Here is a 22,878-nt window from a genome sequence, read left to right as displayed (position 1 = left end):
CTATAAGCGTTTGAAGGTGGCCATATTGATTTTTATTCGATTTTTTTTAAATCAAATGTCGAAATTTTTTAAATTTTTATTTCTAATTTTTCGACAAAACTTTGGTAGTTTTACATTTATATTCGTCATTTAAGACTTTCATCTTAAAAGTGCATTGCGTATATCTCGAAATTTTTACATTTCAATGCAATCATGTCAAACTTCTTTTTGTTTAATTTTTCTATGAGAACTTTTTTTAAATCTCATTTTCTCCGCTTTTTTTTTCAAAATATTTTTGGAAAATTTAAATTATTGCTTTGTGTCAAACAGTGTAATCAACAAAGTTTTGCGAGTCAACGCGTTGACACTGCTAAGTAATGTCACGTTAACACACCTGCGCGTCAACGTAATTTAGGACAACATTGACGCAATAGTGTCAATCGTGTGATAGTCAATGTTTTAAGCATTGACATTGTGAACGTTGACGGTGAGATGACAGAGAGAATATAGATTTTTTCTTGACGTCAGAGAAGCAACGCGTTGACCGATTTCGTTGACCGTGTAATCATACATAATGTAACAATGTAACTCACGTTATATTCACAAAAATTTCCAATACATAAATAATTTTTTTTTATTAATTTTAATATAAATTGATACGACATTACTATCTATGAATGGAGCATACCTAACTATTACTTTCATAACTAACAAAAGATTTTTTTTTTATTTTTAGCATTTGCTTGGGACAGATAAAAGTATGATGATAACTCACGTTACAAAAATCGGACACGAGTTTTAACAGTCCGACAGTATGAAGTTTTTCTGCGAAATTAAGAATCTTAATTTGTTTTTAATGAAGATTCCATACATACAAAATTAAAAGCTTTTAATATTAGTGACAAAACCAAATAATTTTTCAATATTTCGAGGAAAAATTTTAAAATATTTAGGTAACTCACGCTACACATTATTTTGGTATCTCATGTTACCTGCGATTTGTGGTTCGAAAAGTAAAGAAAAGATGCATTTTCACTTAAGTTTTTTTTTTAAATCAAATATTGTGTAACGAAGCTTGCTTAAATGTTAATTTATTTTAGCAATCACGAGGGGATATTGTCATCGTCACTATTAGATTCATCTAGTTTTCTGTGGGCTTGTTTTTTCCGTCATATTCATGTGAAATTCTTCTGTAGTTGGCAGCTTATGCTTTAAAAATGCTTAAAGATTACACTGGTCTGCAAAATTTAACTTTTTTTTTCTCCTTCAAATAATTTTTTGATATTATGAAAGATTAGACTTTCCTGAACATAAATCTGGTTTCAGAAATATCATCGGGTACCATTTTTCTAAAAATGATTTTTGAAAAATGTGGGTAGTTTCTAAAAAATCAACCTTTTAGATTTATTTGAACTCGTGCAAAATTAAAACTTATTCTTCGTAATATGGCCTATCGATTCACACCAAATATATGTCCTTTTACATTAATGTTTACTCATATTTTAAAATACTGATTTATAAAAAAAGCAGAAATATCGAAATTTTTTACTTTTTAGTAAATCCAACATGAACAAAAACACCTTAATTAAGGAAAACGTAAAATATCAACGCACATTACATATATTTAAAAAGTCAAATATGTAAAGAAAACCATAATAAAATACATTAAACAAATTTTGTACATGTTTTGTAATTTTATATGCTATTTATCTATTTAGAAATATCTTATTTGTAATAAACCATTCGATAAACTGCCTTTTAAAGCTTCAGATTTGTTTCTCCTAGAAACAAAAGTATGCTTTTCTTATAGTTTTTGATGTGCTGAGTTAGAATCCGAAGTCAAAAAAATTCTATCACGTGAGGATTTTAAGATATTCGCATTAAAGTATCACAAAATCAAATTATTTTTTTCTAAAATAATAACTTTAAAATTAAATTTCTCAAAAACTATTAACTCAATCAACTTCAAATAAACATCAAATTCAAGAAGTACATTTAAGCTTTCCAAAAAGGTATAGGACATTATAAGGTGCTTTTGTTTTTTGTTAAATTTTTTTTTTTTCCACTGCAAGTCAAATGTATATATATGTATAATGCCTGTAACTCAAAAAAGGGATCAGGTACGATTTTGAAACTTACAAATTTGGAATCCTGAGATCATTTCGAACAAATCTGCATCATTACTTTTGGGATCCATTTTTATAAAACCTGTCACGTTTTCAATACCACCGTGATCAGTTTTTTGTATGATAAGATATGCCAAACTTACTAAACTTACTTAAATTAAGATATCTCGGAGAAGAAAAGAGATATTGAGAAGATTGAAACTGAATTTGAAAGAAAAAAATAAGTTCTTTTATAAACCGTAACAATTTTAATTGAAAAATATTACATTATGCCAAAATATTTCTTCGAAAACAGCAAACAAAAAAAATGGGTTTTTAAGATTTTCTAACGGGAATATCTAAAAAACGTGACGTGCTAGATCAATTCTGATTTCGGATTCGGAATCAGCATACAAAAATCATTTAGAAAAGTATAGTTTTATTTAAAGGAGGATTTCCTTGCAGACCAGTGTTATTTATACTCCCTGAATTTAATTTCTATCCATAAGAGAATACAACAAAGAATCTTTTCTTGCAACTTGCATAAAGTGTTACCGTTTGTAAATAGTAATTTGCTATTACAAAAAATAAAAAAAACTGCATAATTTGTTCAAAATTCGTGTCCACTTTTTAATGGTATTACCTCAACAGTTAGACAAAAGCAATTACATGTTTTATTTTATTCTCATTTTTAAAATTAAATTCTTAAAGTCAAGTAGATCTGGCACTGGCACCTATGAAGGTATTAATTTTTATTGTTTAACAGTAATCACATTTTACATGAAGTTTCTCCTTGGTATTTCTAATTTTTTTTTTATTACTCTCTGTTAACATTATGCATTTTATCTTATTTAAACTAAAAAAAATTAAAAATTGAAATACCACACCTTAGCACCCCATCATATTGATCTAAAACTTTAGATAAAGACACTCTCGCTCATGTATGATCACTGCTGGTGTGGGAAACTTTGCAATTTAATTAAAAAAAAACTGATATCTTTTCTCCCTTATCATCCTTCTTACTTCTTATAACTACTATAATATTCTCAGATTCTCCAACTCATAAACACACCTTTATTTACCTTTTTACTATATCCACAACCGCTCACATCTAATCTCCAAACCATAATCTAAATGCATCTTTTTTTTCATGGTTTAATGACATCTTAAAGTCCAAATCTTTAACTGGACCGCCCATTAGTGTGAAGAACATGGTGTTAATTTGGGATTCGTACATGGAAAAATGCCCTCATCTCAAAAAGATGCTAATCATTATGACGTGATGGTCGCACATTTTTATGTGATTTCCAAAAGTTGTCATAACTAAAACCATATTATCATCATCATTTCGAGAGAGAGACTAACAACAGAAATAACCAACATGCGGACCATCATCAACATTATCATCTTCAAAAAGCGGTGATTCTAAGAGGAACATTCTAAATTCTAACAAGAAACAAAAAAAAAATAAATAAACTTTGGTCATAAAAAAGGGGTTTGTAAGATTTGTGATGGTCGTTGAGAAATTTTAGGTAATTTCCTCGGAGAAACATCAAATTTAATTTTTTTTTTGTTTTGATCAAATCACATTATGACCAACAGCATTTGACCATAGAACAGACATAGGGGACACCGAATTCAGTTAATATGGGAAGGAGACGTGCATCAAATATTAAAAGATGAAATGAGTTCTTGGAACAACCTACTAGCGATTTTGTTCGTCATAGGAATGTCAAATCAAAATGACATCTTCGCGCGATTTAAATTAAAAACTGCCACACAGATTTTCAACAGAAAGGACAGTTTTTCTGGGGATTGGATCAAAATTCTGGCATCAAAATTGTGTTTTTCAAAATTCTGCTTTTTTACGAAAACTCTGTTTTTCAAAGTTCTGCATTTTTTTCTTTTCTGTCTTTTAAAATTCTGCTTTTTAAAATTCTACCAGCATATTTTTTAACAAAAAAATTCTGGTAATTCTGTTTTTTTTTTGTTTGAAAAGCAGAATATTGAAAAAAGAATTTTGACCCAGACAGAATTTTGACCAAAACTCGTTTTTCTGTGTAAATAAACCTGTCAATCGCGAATAGCAATTTTTCAAATCTTCATTGTTTCCCAAGGTGAATGTATTTTGTCAAACAATTAAAATAAAATCCCGGGTCTATTAAAAACTCGTTCGTCTTCCGAACGATAATTTCATCATTATTGTAAGACACAATAATAACGAAATCCCGTAAATTTCCTTTGAGATAAAAAAATTTAAACTTCAATTTACGTTTCTTAAATTTGGACAATGATGGTAATAAATCAAAGGATCTGACTTAATTTTGTCCCAAAACAAACAGTAGAGAAAAAAAGGTCATTGGAATTATTATTTTGTTTTCTTCTCCTCTTTTCTTAAATATAAAATTTATTTTTTGTTTTGCTGCAATCAATACTATTTCTTTTTTTTTTTTGTATTGATATATCCCCCCACCATTCAGAAAAAAAGATGATGAACTACCCAGGATCATCTTGTGTATCCTTATAAAATGACAAACAACAGAAAAAAAAAATCTTATAGGTTTAGGTACCTACCACCTAAATAAAATTCCCATAAACAATCAACCATTGATGGGATAGAAAATTTTAATCGAAGAAGACGAAATAATAAGAGAGCAATCCTCCACAGGAGGAACATTTAAAAAAATAAAATTAAAAACGAACGAAAAAAAACATGACCTTATAAACGTCCCCTTAAGTCTGTTGTATATCCTTTGTCATTTATATGGACACAATTCATTTTGCTTCGTTCCAAGTAATAGCCCAGTAGAATTAAACATTTCAAATGGAAAAAATTAGATCGTGCAATTTTTTTTCATAGGATGATAGAGGGGATCACTGAGAGCTTAAAACCAGTTTTTCGGGAAAATCGACCTTGTGCTTAAGCCGCCATCTTGGATTAAAGGTAAAACACGTTTTAGTGAATAACTCGGCCATTTTTGATTTTTGACAAAAATTATATATGTAAAACTTGTAGAAAATTTTATTTTCTATAACTTTTGTCTTAATAAATTTTTCTATATGACCCATATTTTTCGAGTTAATTTGAAAAAACTATACCCCTAATCAGCTTAAACTTTATACCCGCTTTGATTATAGATTTTAAGATCAACGCAATATGGGAGTGTTTTTATATGTTTTTGGGGATGATAAATCTAGCTGCAATGTTAGTTTTTGCAAATTCATGAAATTTTATAAACAAAAGGAACTATCTCAAAATCAGTAAGTGTCGTTTTAAACAAAATCAATAAATATTATAATTGATGTCTAGCAAGACAAGCTAGTCTTTGAATTTTTCAAATCGGTTCATTAATGCCTGAGATATGACCAATTGTTTATAACTCACTCTCTCTTTTAAGCTTGTCTAGCTAGACATCAATTATAATATTTATTAATTTTGTTTAAAACGACACTTACCGATTTTGAAATAGTTCCTTTTGTTTATAAAATTTCATGAATTTGCAAAAACTAACATTGCAGCTAGATTTATCATCCCCAAAAACATATAAAAACACTCCCATATTGCGTTGATCTTAAAATCTATAATCAAAGCGGGTATAAAGTTTAAGCTGATTAGGGGTATAGTTTTTTCAAATTAACTCGAAAAATATGGGTCATATAGAAAAATTTATTAAGACAAAAGTTATAAAATAAAATTTTCTACAAGTTTTACATATATAATTTTTGTCAAAAATCAAAAATGGCCGAGTTATTCACTAAAACGTGTTTTACCTTTAATCCAAGATGGCGGCTTAAGCACAAGGTCGATTTTCCCGAAAAACTGGTTTTAAGCTCTCAGTGATCCCCTCTATCATCCTATGAAAAAAAATTGCACGATCTAATTATTTCCATTTCAGCTTAATTTTTTGTACATCCCAACTGGGCTATAATGTGATTGAGAGGATTACTGGACCGAAGCGATTTGAGTTTCATTTTATACATTTTTTTTTTTGTATATTATTGGGTTCGACCGGCACACACAGGTAAATTTTCCCAAATTCATGGCCAAAACTACAAAAAAAAAATTTGCGATTTGTTGTTTTTTTTTAATGCCAAGTTGTTTACAAATAACATTAGCTTAGAACCTGATTGATCATGCGATGCAAATTGTAACTGTTTAATCAGTAGATGCTTTCAAAGTAGAACATTTTAATTAACGAGTGCAGTAGCAAGGTTGGTTTCTTATAAGAAGTAGTTTGCTTTATTTTTTATTTAATTTTTTTTGGCGATTTTTAAAATAATTAACATGGATTCTGTTGCTAGTGGTATGTTAAAAAAAGATAATGACAAAGATAATGCAAAATTTTAAGTCTAAAGTAAATTTTAAAGCTTTTTAAGATAATGTGTTTGAGCAGTAAAAACAAACAAATTTTTTTTCTTTGATAATGAAAAAGTTAAGTTGATTTGCGTTTTTCTGTACTGAAAATAGTGTTGAAAAATAGTTAAATGTTTCCTTTATGGGAAACAATCCTAAAACATTGCGGTTTTTTGCGACTTTTTATAATATTGGCTTCAAAAGGTGTTGGGGACGGTGATTTTTTTTTTTTTTTTTTTTAATTAGATTTTTCTTTTTTGGCACAGGATCGTAATTAACTTTCATTTTTCTTTCAAGAAATAAGCTTTCTGAATTTTTAAAAAGCTGTTCGTCACGTGACATTACAGAAAAAATTAATTTTTTTGGTACCAAAGGTTGAAATATTGAAATTTCGGAGCAAATAGAGAAAAATTTAACGGATTTTGATTTTGCATATATGAACATAAAAGAAGATGGCTGGAGTGCCTCCAGAAATAACAACACCTTCTTAAAACAAAATATAAATTGGTTGCAATATGAAATATCGTTTCCATGCTGAGCCCATGGCTTTGTTGGACGGACTCAAATGGATTTTTCAGACCTAAGCGAACGGTCAAAGAGACGTAAAACAGAAGATTTACGTTCTAACTATAATGCCGAAGAATTAAGCTAAGCTGCGCCATGCAACTGCGAGAAAAAGGGAATCTTGTTCATCAAATGTAATGAAAAATATAATATTTTCAACTCCTTCACGTGCTGAAAAATATCAAAAGCTTTGAAAAAAATTGACCAGAAAATTATTCCATATACAGCAGAAGAAGCACTTTCAATAGTTGTTGAAGGAAAATTAACTTAGTTTCATAATAACCATATGTATCCAAACTTAAGCCTCAATAAAATTTATTCATTCATTGGACAGCTCGGCGAAGAAGCCCAAGAATCACGAAACAAAGATATAAAGCGTTTCGAGAAAGTTTCTCAAGAAAATTTTCGAGGCAGCAAAATATGGAAGATGTGTTTTATAATCTCTTGGTCTCTTCTGACCCATTAATAAGTGGTTTGAGAAAACTAAATCCTAAAACAAAAAATGCGTTTCCCTCTGAAATACTTCAGTTTCTAATAGAACCAGAGATCGAGCAAGCAGACTTATAGTTACAGTTTCACAACTCACAAGTCATTGAATGATATACACACATACAAACTCACACTCATGTTTATGTATATAGTTGTTATCTATGCCTGCATTATTTATTTATTTATAATAACGACTGTTCAACTGTTTTTTTTTTCAATCTACTGAATGTATAAATATTGTATTATTAAATGTCAAGTGAAAGAAACCCTAGCGTAAAGTAAAAAAAAACGACTTTTTTCATTTTTTGCTTCTTTTTTGTGAATTTTTGTGTAAATTTACTTAAAAATGGTGAATTTTATGGAAATTATCTTATTTTGATATAATCATGCAATAATAAATTGAATAAACACAAAAAATAATTTTGGCCATGTTTTTGGGAAAATTTACCTGTGTGCGGCACTAATCCCGGATGGTTCGCGCGGAGGCCACTTTAAGATATTTTGTAATAATTCATAATTTCTGTCATTTTTTTTTTTATTTTTTTCTCTGTTTTTTTTTTTCTTTGTTTGTGGAGTCTTTTGTCGGTCATTGAAAATATTATCAAGATTTTTTTTTTGTTAATTAAATTTCTGATTGGATCTGGAAACCCCGCATATGAGTTGAATTGATCTTAAAAAAATTTTTTTTTTTTTTCATTTTATTTTTTCTTTAAAATGTTAATGTTTTGAAGTTTTAGTAGTGCGTAGGATCATAAGTTTGCAAAGCTTACATGCGTTGGAACAAAAATAATTAGGGACAAATTCTTAACCGCCGGGTTAAGTCATAAATGAAAGTTTGCCAGAAAATTGTAAAATTCTTGATGAAACGAGGAAAGTAATAAAAAATTCCTATAGGTCTTCGCACGACATAGTTTGAATTTTTAACGTTTATGCAAAAATTATTTATTGCGAAACCACATTTTGTTTTATTTTAATTTTTTTTTTATTCAAAATTATTGCCATAACCTTCTTTATACAGGGTGTCCGGTAGATAATGGATAAGCCTAAAATGGCTGATAGGTGCACTATTGACTGTTCTGTTCTGAAACCGAATAGAAAAAGTTTCTATCGCAACTAGTTTAGAAAATATTAGCTTTTTTTCGTTCAGTGTACTTTAAATTTCATCATCTTACGTTTTCTTTAACCACAACCATGAATGAATGAATTTTATAAATTTCTACCTTATCGAACTGTGAAAACTATATGATTCTATGTCTTCTAGTTTTTGAGAAAATTGAAAAATTATTTTATTATTGTTTTTATTTGTTTTTATTTTTCAATTTTCTCAAAAACTAGAAGACATAGAATCATAAAGTTTTCACTGTTCGATAAGGTATCAATTGAGACAGTTTTCTGTGTGAGTATTTTTTACTTGCGATATACAGTGTTGGCCAAAGAATTAGCACATTCATAGGAGAAAAAATTAAATTGTATTTAGAACACTTGATTCTATTTCCATATGTACATTTTTCTGTTAAAAACATAACTGACACATATAAGTATATTTTCCCAAAAAACAATCTTCTAATTTTAATATCTGAAAGAAAAAAATTAAAAAAATACTAAAAATGTCCATTTTTGTGTGGACACGCAATTAGCACATTTCAATAAAATTGCTTATTTATGATACTTAGCGTTACTAAAACTATATTTTTTTAATATAATTTGTTGGAAATCCGTTATTCTTTAAAACTGAGTTAAGTCTTCTTGGCAAGCTGTCGACTAAGGCCTCACTGCGTTACTTAGGTATTGAATAACAAGCATTCTGTATCTCTTGCCACAAATCTTTTAAAACTTTCGGTTTTTGTTTTTCAATGCGTTCCTCAGCGTCATTCCATAAATTTTCTATCGGATTTAGATTGGGAGATTGAGCAGGCCACTTTAAAACATTTACTATATCGACTTCTAAGGCACTTTTCGCTAATTTTGAAGTGTGCTTAGGGTCATTTTCGTGCATGAAGCGCCATTAAAGCGGCGAATTTTCTTCGGCATGTGTAACGCTCTCGTGTGAAGGTTCAGGATAATATCTTTGTACAAGTTCTGATCCATTTTGGGGTTTATCTTCACTATTGGACCAGCACCGTGCCAAGAAAAGGCAGCCCACATCATCGCGTTTCCACCACCTTGCTTAACTTCTTTAATGGTGTACTTTAGATCATGTTCCTTGTTTTGTGGACGCCACAAATGTGTTTTACCGCCCGATCCAATTCGACAGAACTTGGATTCATCGTTCTAAAGTACACCATTAAAGGAGTTAAGCAAGGTGGTGGAAACGCGATGATGTGGGCTGCCTTTTCTTGGCACGGTGCTGGTCCAATAGTGAAGATAAACCCCAAAATGGATCAGAACTTGTACAAAGATATTATCCTGAACCTTCACACGAGAGCGTTACACATGCCGAAGAAAATTCGCCGCTTTAATGGCGCTTCATGCACGAAAATGACCCTAAGCACACTTCAAAATTAGCGAAAAGTGCCTTAGAAGTCGATATAGTAAATGTTTTAAAGTGGCCTGCTCAATCTCCCAATCTAAATCCGATAGAAAATTTATGGAATGACGCTGAGGAACGCATTGAAAAACAAAAACCGAAAGTTTTAAAAGATTTGTGGCAAGAGATACAGAATGCTTGTTATTCAATACCTAAGTAACGCAGTGAGGCCTAAGTCGACAGCTTGCCAAGAAGACTTAACTCAGTTTTAAAGAATAACGGATTTCCAACAAATTATATTAAAAAAATATAGTTTTAGTAACGCTAAGTATCATAAATAAGCAATTTTATTGAAATGTGCTAATTGCGTGTCCACACAAAAATGGACATTTTTAGTATTTTTTTAATTTTTTTCTTTCAGATATTAAAATTAGAAGATTGTTTTTTGGGAAAATATACTTATATGTGTCAGTAATGTTTTTAACAGAAAAATATACATATGGAAATAGAATCAAGTGTTCTAAATACAATTTAATTTTTTCTCCTATGAATGTGCTAATTCTTTGGCCAACACTGTAGGTACTATAGGGCAAGTTTAGGATTCGTAAAAAAAATCGAACTCGAGATAACAATTTTACATGACATTACGATGATGGAGAATGCCAAAAAAGTGGGTCCGGCAATTCTGTCTGTCTGTCTGTCTGTCTGTCTGTCTGTCTGTCTGTGTGTCTGTCTCTATCTGGAGCTGCAGCCTAAACGAGTGAAGTGATTTTCTTCAAACTTGGTAGTTAGCAGTTTTTGGTGATTCCCTAGAGGGGAAATTGAAATTTTTTTTTTATGACCAAAACTAACGGTACCTGCCATATAACGGAAATAGAAAAGGTAATTTTTTTCAAAAACGGCTCTAACGATTTTGATTAAAATTTTTGTGTGTAGTACTACACATAAGGGCCAACTTTTTAAATAAAAAATATATTTTTTGTACCGTTATTAACGGTACCTGTCATAGAACGGTTTTTTTCGTTTCTGAATATCTCGTACAAAAATTAACCCGATTTAAATGAAAATTTTTATACAAAAGTGTGTAAGTAAAGATAATATTAAAATTTTAGATTTAAATTTTTTATTTCAAAATTTTTTTTTGAAAAATCAATTTTTTGAAAACGGAACAATGAAAAATTTTGAAAATTTAGTTTTTATGTGTAAATTAATTATTTCTTCAAAATGGCATACCAACTTTTTTTTTGAAAAATGTTAAAAAAATTTTATATATAAAAAAATATATTTTTAAAAAACGGCTCCTACAATTTTCGAAAATTTTTTTCTAAAAATACCTTTTTATACAAGAAATAAAATGGCATATTTGTTTTTTTTTTAAGATATTTTAAAACGGAGTTTTATTAATTATAAAAACAGATTTAATTTTTTTATACTACTTATGAAATTTCTTCAAAATATCAAATTTTAAATTTCTTGAATAAAAAGCTTTAACATTATAGTTACTTTAAGCATAAGAGCAAGTACGTGCGACCCCAGTCGTGCAATTTATTTTTATTAAAATTCACAGTCTGGACAAAAATAGCATAAAATGAGTTTTAAAATAATTTTTTTTCACCTATATTTAACTTTGAAATCGATTATTTTAAAAACTATTGGTTATAATATATTGATTAAAAAATTAAAATTAAAGGTACAATTTTGCCTTTTGGAAATGGTATCAATTATTACTGTAAGTGTTGCCGTTGTAATATTTTTTTATTTTGATAATTTTTTTTAGAAAACTGCCCCTCCCACCTAAATGGGGGGAGATAGACCCCCCTCCCAAAGAAAAAAATGTTTGTATTGAACTCCTCTACAAAAACCCGTTGTCAAATCCTAACGCCCAAGTTATCCTACTACGTGCCAAAACTACATTTTTGTTCTATACCTAAAAGTTCGAATTTCTGTATCTGGGTTGAAATCGTAAAATTTTTTTTCTAAGCCAATTTTAAACAGATTTTCATAAAAAATACCTCGTTTGATTTGGAAATAAATATTATTTTAGAATTTATTTTTTCAAAACAGCATGCTGTTGTGAAAATTATCTCCTTTCAGAACTGTAAAAAAATCGAAAATGGGTAAAAATTTGACGAAGCTAGATTTTTTTCAATGGGTGAATGTCAAAAAAACCGTTTTTTGCCCCTAACTACAGATTTTGTGGGTGTGTGATGTGTCTCCGCCCACGCATATTTTAAAACCTCATTTTTGTAACACCGTGTAATTTTATGTTTTTATAAAAGAAATACCGTTTTCATAATTTGTGTTGAAGGTACATATTCTGTGGGCTTTAAGATGCAAAAAATCAGTTTTACTAATAGCTTGTCTATTTCTCATGATTTTTTTAAAGGACATGACCCATTTTTGGGCCCAGGGCGTACACTGACGAGACTAGTATCAAATGAAAGCTTATATTGAGCTCTATTAGTGAGCCAAATATTTTCAAAAATGCTTTTGGGGATTTCGAGATATTTGACTCTGAAGTTGGGGACGGAAAAATCAAAAAAATCGGAAGTTTTCGAAACAACTCTTCATAGCATCCAAAATATAAAACCTAGAAAAACAATTTTGGTACCAAATGAAAGGTTAGAGTCATACCTTTCGACTGAAACTAATATCTTTTTCCTAAAATCAGTATTTTTTTATATATGGCTCTTAGACTTTTTTTGAAAAAAATTCCGTAACACTGATTTCAACGACTGATATCTCGAAAAAATAAGTTATGACATACACTTTTTTTTACACCAATGCAATCTTCAGTTTATAACCTTTTATTTCATATACATAAAAGTAACATTACTTAAAAAAAACATATTATAAACAAAAAAAAACTTACAAAAAAAATAATTTAAAAAAAAATTAATATCATTTTTTTCTATTTTATTCAAACCTTAATTATAATTGATAATAAAGAATTATTACATTTAACATTAAGTCTCTTCATTAAAATCGTCAATAAGGATATTTTCTAAAAATAACGCTGCTATTCGAACATAAACATAAAGTACCATAAAATACTCATAACGTGAGCGCAGCACCCAACAGTCCTCATACCAACAAGACAATAACAATAATATGCTTCAATTGCATTGCTTGTGTTGGATACATTTTCGTCATTGCTTACTAATATGTATGTTAAATATACCTTTGAACTGATGTGTCGTGATTTGATTCGACCTCTCAATAGGTATAATTGTTCCCGATTAGTCTTGGATATGCAGAATTATTATTACTCATTTTATCAGTTTTTGTTAAAAAATATGCACTTTCACCTGATATCAAAGAATGTATGTTAAATATACCTTTGAACTGATGTGTCGTGATTTGATTCGACCTCTCAATAGGTAATTGTTCCCGATTAGTCTTGGATATGCAGAATTATTATTACTCATTTTATCAGTTTTTGTTAAAAAATATGCACTTTCACCTGATATCAAAGAAAAAGTATGTTTTTTATGCTTTTTCCTCACTTAGTTAAAAACACAACACTCTTTATTTATAATGTACTCTTATTATCAATTTTTCTTCGATCAGCTTGCTTGAGTGAGTGTAAGCAATGACGAAAATGTATCCAACACAAGCAATGCAATTGAAGCATATTATTGTTATTGTCTTGTTGGTATGAGGACTGTTGGGTGCTGCGATCACGTTATGAGTATTTTATGGTACTTTATGTTTATGTTCGAATAGCAGCGTTATTTTTAGAAAATATCCTTATTGACGATTTTAATGAAGAGACTTAATGTTAAATGTAATAATTCTTTATTATCAATTATAATTAAGGTTTGAATAAAATAGAAAAAAATGATATTAATTTTTTTTTAAATTATTTTTTTTGTAAGTTTTTTTTTGTTTATAATATGTTTTTTTTAAGTAATGTTACTTTTATGTATATGAAATAAAAGGTTATAAACTGAAGATTGCATTGGTGTAAAAAAAAGTGTATGTCATAACTTATTTTTTCGAGATATCAGTCGTTGAAATCAGTGTTACGGAATTTTTTTCAAAAAAAGTCTAAGAGCCATATATAAAAAAATACTGATTTTAGGAAAAAGATATTAGTTTCAGTCGAAAGGTATGACTCTAACCTTTCATTTGGTACCAAAATTGTTTTTCTAGGTTTTATATTTTGGATGCTATGAAGAGTTGTTTCGAAAACTTCCGATTTTTTTGATTTTTCCGTCCCCAACTTCAGAGTCAAATATCTCCAAATCCCCAAAAGCATTTTTGAAAATATTTGGCTCACTAATAGAGCTCAATATAAGCTTTCATTTGATACTAGTCTCGTCGGTGTACGCCCTGGGCCCAGGCTCCATAGAAAAATGGGTCATCTCCTTTATGAATTAAGCATGTATTGTGTTAAAAAAAAAACGGGATTTTCGGGATTTGACGGAATTTTGAAATGCGGGATTATAAATTGATCGGGATTTTAAATAAGCTGGATTTCAGAAGACTGGATTTAAAAAATCGGTATTTTAGAAGACGGGATTTTGAAACTTTTTTTTTCGTGATTTTCGAAAAACGGGATTTTAAAAAGCGGGATTCCGATACGCTCCCTGTAAATTCTTATGTTAATGAAAATTTTTCAAAGTCGAAAAACATCGCCGTCGACTTAAGTGTCGTGGCTTTTTTCGCTCTGAAATCTAAGGATTTCACTTGCCTTTTTCTGCATTAAAATGAGTCAAGGAGCACAGCTTTTGCCTTCAAGTCTGCTTTTTTTGACGCCTTTTAGTTTTTTTTCATAAAAGTAAAATTAGAACGTAGAAAATGTACCAGAAATTATCCCTTGGAAACTCAGGTTTTTAGAACGCGAATATTTCTTTTAAGGATTAAGTCCTGCAATATGATTTCAGTCAGTTTTTATCCAGGTTAACTCAGCAGCTTAAAAAATTTTAGAGGTTAACTTTGGTTCAAATTTGATTTGCTTTGATCTTATAGTGAAAAACAATTCAAATTACCCTTAAGCTATTAAAAACAAGATGGCACCACTATCAAAATCCTTTTCTTTTACTCTCATTAAATATGCCTCTTTTAACCCACAAAACAACTCCAAATAGTAATGGGTAACGAGGTAGTTAAGTTACACATTGGTATTATTAATACCTAGCTGCTCTATAAAACCTAGCTTATCTCACAACCATCACAATAACCAGGAAATAATATCCAATTAAAATTGATTTTCCTTTTTTAACTCTACCACCAGCTTTCTATCTAATAAAAACATTGATTCTCAATCCCAATATGTATAGTCAAACTTTACGACAGCATAAAATCGACACCAAAGATTCAATTTAACTGCTCTATATAAAATCCAAACAACTTAATAATGAGCTTCTGAATAAATTATCCAGTGTGTGTATAGGTATAGTTAAAAACAAAGTATAAGGTCATGGTTACATACTTGGAAAACAAAAACAAAACATCAATTCCCCCGAAAAACAGAAATTATCTGCACATTTAGCTTAGTTAGCTGCTGTGTAGCTCTGACTCAATCAAAAAGTGCTGATGATGACAAATCATCATCTATCTGTATCAGCATCTTTTTAAATGCAGTCAAATTGCCAGACATTGGATGCTCTCTGACTTTCACACAGTTATACCGAGTGTATAACAAGGCACTCAGCACAAAAAAAGAATATTGAGAGTAATATCTACTATCCTTCCATTTAACCGCATCACATTAATTCCAAAATACCCCCGAGTTACCCCCAATGCTCCATCATCATCATCATCAAATCGATAAAAATCCTTCCAGGACTCACAAATTCTCAACCCTCGAAACTCCATTCATGTCCATCCCCCCCCACTTCAAAACACTATACTCCCCAATATTTATACGAGTTTTTAGGAGAAGAGCGAGATTCCATTCCATGTTCAGCATTCTCTACATTCCGACAATTCCATTGTCTGTCACATTGTTTACATTTCTAACTTTTGAGTGACGTCTCCGCGTTGTGTGTCCGTGTTGTGTCGTCTCGTCTCGTTTATCTCCCAATTTTTTCTTCCCCCCAAACAAAAAAACAAAATTCACATAACAAATATACAAACTCTCAAAGTTTACCCTATATTGCATCCTTTTTAATTATTCCCAATTATCCTTCTAATTCGATTTGATAAGTTCCTTCGATTCGATTTTAATAAAATTTGATTAAAACGCGAAATTTTTGGTCCTGGAAAAGTCAATTTTTTTTTGTTGGTCGTCCAAGTGTCAAAAGTTCCTAAATATCCTGTCTGTATTTGTCTAGTTAGTGTGTGTCTGCGTGTGTGTGTGTGTGTTTTTGTCCAAAAAGGATGCTATGTTATTATCGTCCTCGTCGTCGTCGTGTGTATAAAGGACGCGCCGGGATAAATGGCGATGACACAAATATCGCATGCGTTGTAATTCGGTTGTGAGAAAAATTATGACAGACAGGACGAATTATTAAAAATATTTAGTTTTTTCCTAATTCAAGGATAATTTTTAATAAAAAAACAACTCAAGGATATTTTAAAACTTTTTAGGTTTTGATATTTTGAAAAAAAAACAAATTACTATCAAAATGTTTCTTGAATTCGAAGAGGATGATGATAGTAATTTAGAAAACATGTGCATGTATGAGATGCTCCTGAGTCGGTAAGTGGAATCCCTATTCTTTTCTAATCCTTCCCTAACAGGTGGACATGAAATTTTTCTAAATTAGGTTAACAGACAAGAGGGTAAGTACTAAAGAATATTATTTTCGAAATCAGATTTCAGCAAAATCCGATTTAGGAATCAATATTAAGAACCTAATCCTATATTTCCCACCACCACAGGATACCTTTGGCGGTAAATAGACAAAAAAAAAAGGACACCACATAGGTACACCATCTAATCCACCTACCAATTTTGTGATGAGATTTTTGAACCTACTTAGATAGGTTACCTGTACATTTTGTCACAATAACAAAGATTTCACAGGATAACAAAATAACAAGGACATTGACTTAGCATCAGACAGTTGAGAAGAATAAAAAAAATGATTGAAAAGGTGGTGACACTTTTCAGGACATTCGAAGGATTTTTTTTTTTTGTTTTCTTTGATATAGAAATCGAATGGAATCCTTGTGTTTTGCAAGTCTAAAAGTCAATCGTCGTGTCTTTTGTTTGGGAGTATTTGTTGTTGTTGTTGGATGAAAAATTTCCACAAACGAGAAAAGAAATTGATTTTTCCTAAATTCCTCAACACTATTTTGTCCTTTTATTTTGTTTGTTTGGATGATTTTCTTCATTCTATTTCATTTCATTGAGTTTTCTTTGTCTGGATGGCTGTTTTCTCTTTTGCGATGCTCTGTGTGAAGTTACCACCAACGTTTTATTTTATTAAGTTGGGGGATGATGATAGTGTGTGTATTCATGGACACAGACAAAGTATAGTAATAGTTGAAGTCATCTTTAAAAACTTAAAATTGGAAGACGGATGTGATACATCTTTGTCAAGGGGTTTTTTTTGTTATTAAATTTTTTTTAGAACTTTGTTTTATTTTTAGGATCACAAAAATTGTGTTATCCTAGGTATCGATCTTTATTTTAGTTTTTTTTTTAACTTCGATTTAAATTTCACTGTCATGGAAATCACACTATAAAACGCACATATCACGCGATAGGGTCGGTAAGTCACAGCATGAGGTATTGTGATAATATGATCTCAATAGTTAAAAGGTTGTGATATTTTTTTTAGGTTTTCTTTTTTAATATTTATGATTTATTAGTCTATCGATTTATGGTGGACTATTGTTAAGGTTAAAAATTATGTTTATGGGAATTAAGTTTATAAAGAAAACCTCTACTCTTTTGTATTTTTTAAGGTTATGATATTGATATTTTGTGTTATGGTTTTATGCTAAGGATATTTCATTACAGAACTTTAATAGTATTTTAACATAAATAAATAATTTAAGTTAGTTCATATGCTTTATAGTTTATAATAAGTATTAATTTATATAAGACAAATTATACAAAAATCTATTCTACGAAAGACATTGCCAGTAAGAAATTTCATCGTTGGGTTGTTTATTTTCTGGAACATTTTGTTTTATTTTTAAAATTTTGAAATTATGGTAAGACAAAATCAGCCTTTGAATGGAATGGTAAGCTTTAATACAAATATGGTAAGATATTTTAAAATTTTTTTTTAAAGAAAGTCCTCGTATAACTGTGCCTTGTTTTTTTGCATTTATGTTAATATGTATAGGTGTAAATATTTCTTTCTTAAAACAGCAAGAAAATATTTGATCTTTTGCAACTAAAAATTAACCAAAAAAATATTAATTCCCACATATGTTCATAAGCAAAAGACGATTATTTGTTGTTTAACGACTTTAAAGCCTGAACACACATTATCAAAATGGACTAAGGTGATAAATTGTGAAACAGACAATCTTAAAAACGACGTAACGAAAACATTTATGTCTAATTTTAAAAATAGAAAGTCCTGATATACTTGGTCAAAATATTAAATTCACCAATGAAAAAACCTATAAATTATAAGTTTTAACTCACCTTTTTGACTGAAGTTGTATTTGGTATTTTAAAGGTGCATGTTCCATGGAAGACAATTTTTGATGGAGTTTCATCACTGATTCGCTTGATTCACTAATTAGATATAAAATTTAAACACATCCTGTTTGGTCAACAAAATTTTGTGGCCTATAAAAAAAATATTTACCTACATATTTATGTATTTACACAAAAATGTTTTGAAAATATTACCTACACAATTATAAACTGCAATGGTTTTGCAACAAAAGTTAAATAATATCAAAAAAATGAAAAGTTAAAAACAAGCAATGCTTTAAAATTGTTTTGAAATTTTAATAATAATTTATTTTTCTTTGACAAGTAAAAAAAAATTGTAAAAAATTTCAATTTTCTAAATATTTTTTTTTTCAAAGTAGAAGATCTGTTAAAAGTAGTTATTGGCAATTATGGGTAAAGTATAAAGTAAAAGGATTTTATAGTTATGCTTAATAATTTTAATTGTTTTATACTCCATGCTACCCAGTGAACTATTTTGTAGGCAGTAAATTTTAGCAGCACAGAAAAACTGATTGGTAATGAAAAACCATATGACAAAAATATAAAAACTTAGAAAAACAATCAGGAAATGCAAGAAAACTTCTTCAACTGCAAAGAAACGTTGGAAAAGGTAGGTTTCAGAAAATTATGGGAGATACAAATATTATGACTATGAGACACGTTGCAAGCAGTGTTTGAGTAATAAAGTTTTTTCGTGAACTCTTTTGTTTATGTAGAATTCTATCACTGTACCATTGTTTACAACTTGAATTTGATCTTATTTATAGCTTTGTCCTAATTCATTTTTCTCGTAAAATAGTACCGTAGTTAATCGTATAGATATGCTTAATAGATGACATAGAAAAGATGGTATAGGCACGGGGCGTCCCATTAAAAGCGTACCTACTTTTTGAAATGTTTCTCATCTTTTTTTGTGTAAGTTATATCTCTGGAATTTGACAGCTGCTATCTACGATTGTCGCGTTTATTAACAATGTAACACAACGTACGAGAAGAAATCGTTATAATTGTGGAAAAAGGGAACAGTACGCCAAACCGCTATGGAATAGTTCGGCCGTTCCAAAGTAGCTTAGAGGACATTTTGGCTGTATAACTTAAAACTTGGTTAATCTTAAGGGCTCATTATAAAGTTGATGTTCTAGAAGTTTCACGAAAAACTAATTAAACGGAGCTTAGTTATTCACAGACAAAGAAGGAGAAGACGAGTACCCGTTTACGCCTTTACCGTCATTATCACGGAATAATTTGGCTACGTTTAATTAGTTTTTGGTGAAACTTTTACCAATTTTTAAGGAAAAATATTGCTTTTTCAACGAGACATACAGGATAACAAGCCTCAAGTCCAGAAAGAAGACGTTAAGATCTTCCCGACGATATATAAAACACATGTGGTTTGCGTAAAATAGCAGGCTTCATAAGCTCTAAAATTTTGAAGATACAGATTTTTTTAAATTTTTTGTACTTTGACATCGATTTTATACATGTACTCAATTTAGTTGAACATTGACGATAAAAAAAATGTTGTAGTAACTGAATGTCCTAAAAACCGTTTTTCTAAACCCAAATCCAGATTTTGGGGAGTAATGGTATATTTATATCGTTTCGTAATCAGTTTGACAAGCAATACAAAACGTGGTAGGGGTCCACTAGAGTAGTTTTTGGGTGTGCTACTAATATAATAAATGTGCCAAAAATCAGAACTTCTAGATTTTTACTTAAGGTATAATTTTTTAGGCTAAAATAAAAAAAGTTCATATGCACTTTGTCGAAAGCCTACCAAATTCTTCCATTGTAAAAGAATATAAGGGGAAACCGACGAAGTTACGAATACCAGAGTTACGGGCGACAGAGTTACGAGCGTCAAAGTTACGCGAAACCGAAGTTACGAAAAACTAGAGTTACGAATTCTAAAGTTATGTTAAGCTATGACATGCGATTTTTGGGTTGGCAACAATTGCGAGGAACGATATGGAATTATGGAAATACAAACAAGAGATTAACATTTTTCTCATTGGTCAGAACTAAATGAGTAAAACGAAAATGGGTGTTTTTTAATCTTGTAAAATTTTGATTGGATAGGTATAGATATACATTATGGTTTTGTTTTTGTGAGAAGATCGCAAAAACGTTGAAATAGAAAAAAAAAAACATAAATATACTTATGTAAGTTTGGGGGACATAATTGAAATTAACTTCTTATTTGTCCAACTAATATTGCACCTACGTATCGATATTCTCTTATTTATGTTTCCATAATTCCATATCGATCAGCGCAATTGTTGCCAACCCAAAAATCACATGTCATAGCTTAACATAACTTTAGAATTCGTAATTTTAGTTTTTCGTAACTACGGTTTCGCGTAACTTTGACGGCCGTAACTCTGTCGCGCGTAACTCTGTTATTCGTAATTCCGTTACCATTTCGAATATAAGAAACAGAAATCCAAAAGTGTATGGTGTGAACATTATAAAACCTTATACAAATTTGGTATGAAAACAATTTCCCTATTAAAGACAATGGCGCCGGACAAATTTTTGTTTTCACCTTAGGCCACAACAAACAGCAAAACAAAAACATTTAGTTTAAAAATAAATTTAAAAAAATAATTGCAATGATGGCCTCCCAAGAAAGAGCAGCGACAAAATGGTACATAAAATTCACATCACCATGTTACGCGCTTTACCTGATGGTTTTTTTTTTTTGTTGTTGCTTTGGTTCGGTCTTCCCCGCCACTTGCCACTTCAGAGGACCACATACGATGACCTTCAGAGCCTCCTAACTCTTTATTTAAAAGTCCATGTTGTTCGTCGGTAATCGTCACGTACCTACGGATTGTACAACAAAACGGTTTGGCTCGCAACATGCTTTTAATTACACACTCACCACAAGTGGACACCTTGTGTCAATTCGTGTGCAGCTCCAACTTAAGCCCGGGACCGATAGTATGTAGGTATACCAGATCAGAACATTCAGAAGACTCTGAAAAAGAGTCTTCTAAAGGTCCAAGTAACTATGTGACTACGATCTGTGCTTGCTGCCGGACAAGAGATGGCAAACGAAAAGAATCCCAGGCCCAATTCAGCGGTAAGCATACGCAAAACACAATTTCACTTTGGGAATCGTACTTCTTATGCGAAGCGTTGTGTGTGACTTACTGGTCTTTTGTGGAATGGTACTAATGCGTAACATGCTGGACCTGGACCGTGAACTATGTGATCTAGTTGGTCTTTGTTGGATTTGTTTTTTACGGACACAATTCCTAGTGTTCTGGTTGCGCCTTCTGAGGATACATTCTTTAGGTTCCAATAAGAGTGTAGGTAGGTATATATTGCTTCGATGTTGAAGTGCTACTTCATGTCGTTTGTTGTTGACTTTTTTGCGCAAATAAGTAGTTGGTATAGTTGGCAATTGAAATTGCAACGAATTGTGCGCATGTGTCTGGGTTAGTATTTTCTTTTTTGTTGGTAACATTTTAGGCTTCACTTGAATCTGTTTGTTAAACTTGTTTTGCAAATTTTTTTACATTCAAGAGTAAATTTAAGTTTTTCTTCTTGATGATTTCAGCATGTTTTGGAAAATAAATAGGTATTGAAAAATGTGCAAAAGTCAAATTCACGAGTTTGCGAGTGTGACATTGCCGAATCTGCCCGTATTAAAGCCAGATTTTTTCATAAAATTAACGAATAAGGTACCTACCTCCCTCATTCTAAAATTTTTTCGTGATTTGCCAAATTTTTTCGTTCGTTGATTTCCGGATTGATGAGTTTTCCGAGCTTGCCGTTTTATTGGCACATATCTTTACCTGATTTACTTGATTCAAAAATAATTCATTTGCCGCGCTCAATTCATCAATTTTTCTATATTTACGATACGTTCGTAAGTGGAATTTTAATTTTCCTGAGAAGCTAAGGCTCTCATTTTGAAGACTTACCCCAAAAAAAGCCGAAAATATAACTAAGAACAGTCTATAAAACTAAAGCCAAATTAGTTAGAAAATTCTTTCTTTATATTTTTCTGCCCCATTAACTTGTCCGACTACCGGTTTTATATACAAATTTATTTGCCGATAGCTCCGTGTCTGTGGTTTGGAAGCTTCTTCCGATGAGGTTTCGATTTTGGTTATTATAGTTTTCGGAACCGGTATTTGATTCGCTTCAATTTAAAAAATCTAATAGTTTCAATTGCTTAACAATGTGAAATTAACTGATTCTCATGTTACTTCAACATGGTCAAAGTTTAATTGTTGAAGGTCGTTCAAAAATAAAAATGTGTACCTAAAATAACAGATGAGTATTGATCATTTAACACTGTACCGTGTAACTTTAA

The 22,878-nt window shown here is 30.4% G+C and overlaps 2 protein-coding genes across 2 annotated transcripts in view; one reads left to right on the top strand and one right to left on the bottom strand.

Annotated features, from left to right (window-relative positions):
• The window catches only part of LOC129914148 (uncharacterized), a 223,921-nt gene extending 205,257 nt beyond the window's left edge, over window positions 1–18,664 (bottom strand). Inside the window, exon 1 of the mRNA XM_055993234.1 lies at window positions 18,516–18,664. Within this exon, the coding sequence (XP_055849209.1) occupies window positions 18,516–18,589 (74 nt within the window). The 5' untranslated portion in view covers window positions 18,590–18,664. The remainder of the gene's footprint in view (window positions 1–18,515) is intronic.
• LOC129914147 (homeobox protein homothorax) overlaps window positions 16,514–22,878 on the top strand; it is a 377,750-nt gene continuing 371,385 nt past the window's right edge. Inside the window, exon 1 of the mRNA XM_055993231.1 lies at window positions 16,514–16,607. The gene's annotated coding sequence lies outside the window, so the exon portion shown is untranslated. The remainder of the gene's footprint in view (window positions 16,608–22,878) is intronic.

Source organism: Episyrphus balteatus, chromosome 3 (genome assembly GCF_945859705.1).
Source record: "Episyrphus balteatus chromosome 3, idEpiBalt1.1, whole genome shotgun sequence".
Lineage (NCBI taxonomy): Eukaryota > Metazoa > Arthropoda > Insecta > Diptera > Syrphidae > Episyrphus > Episyrphus balteatus.
Note: the sequence above shows the minus strand (reverse complement) of the source record. Positions and strands in the feature narration are given on the sequence as shown.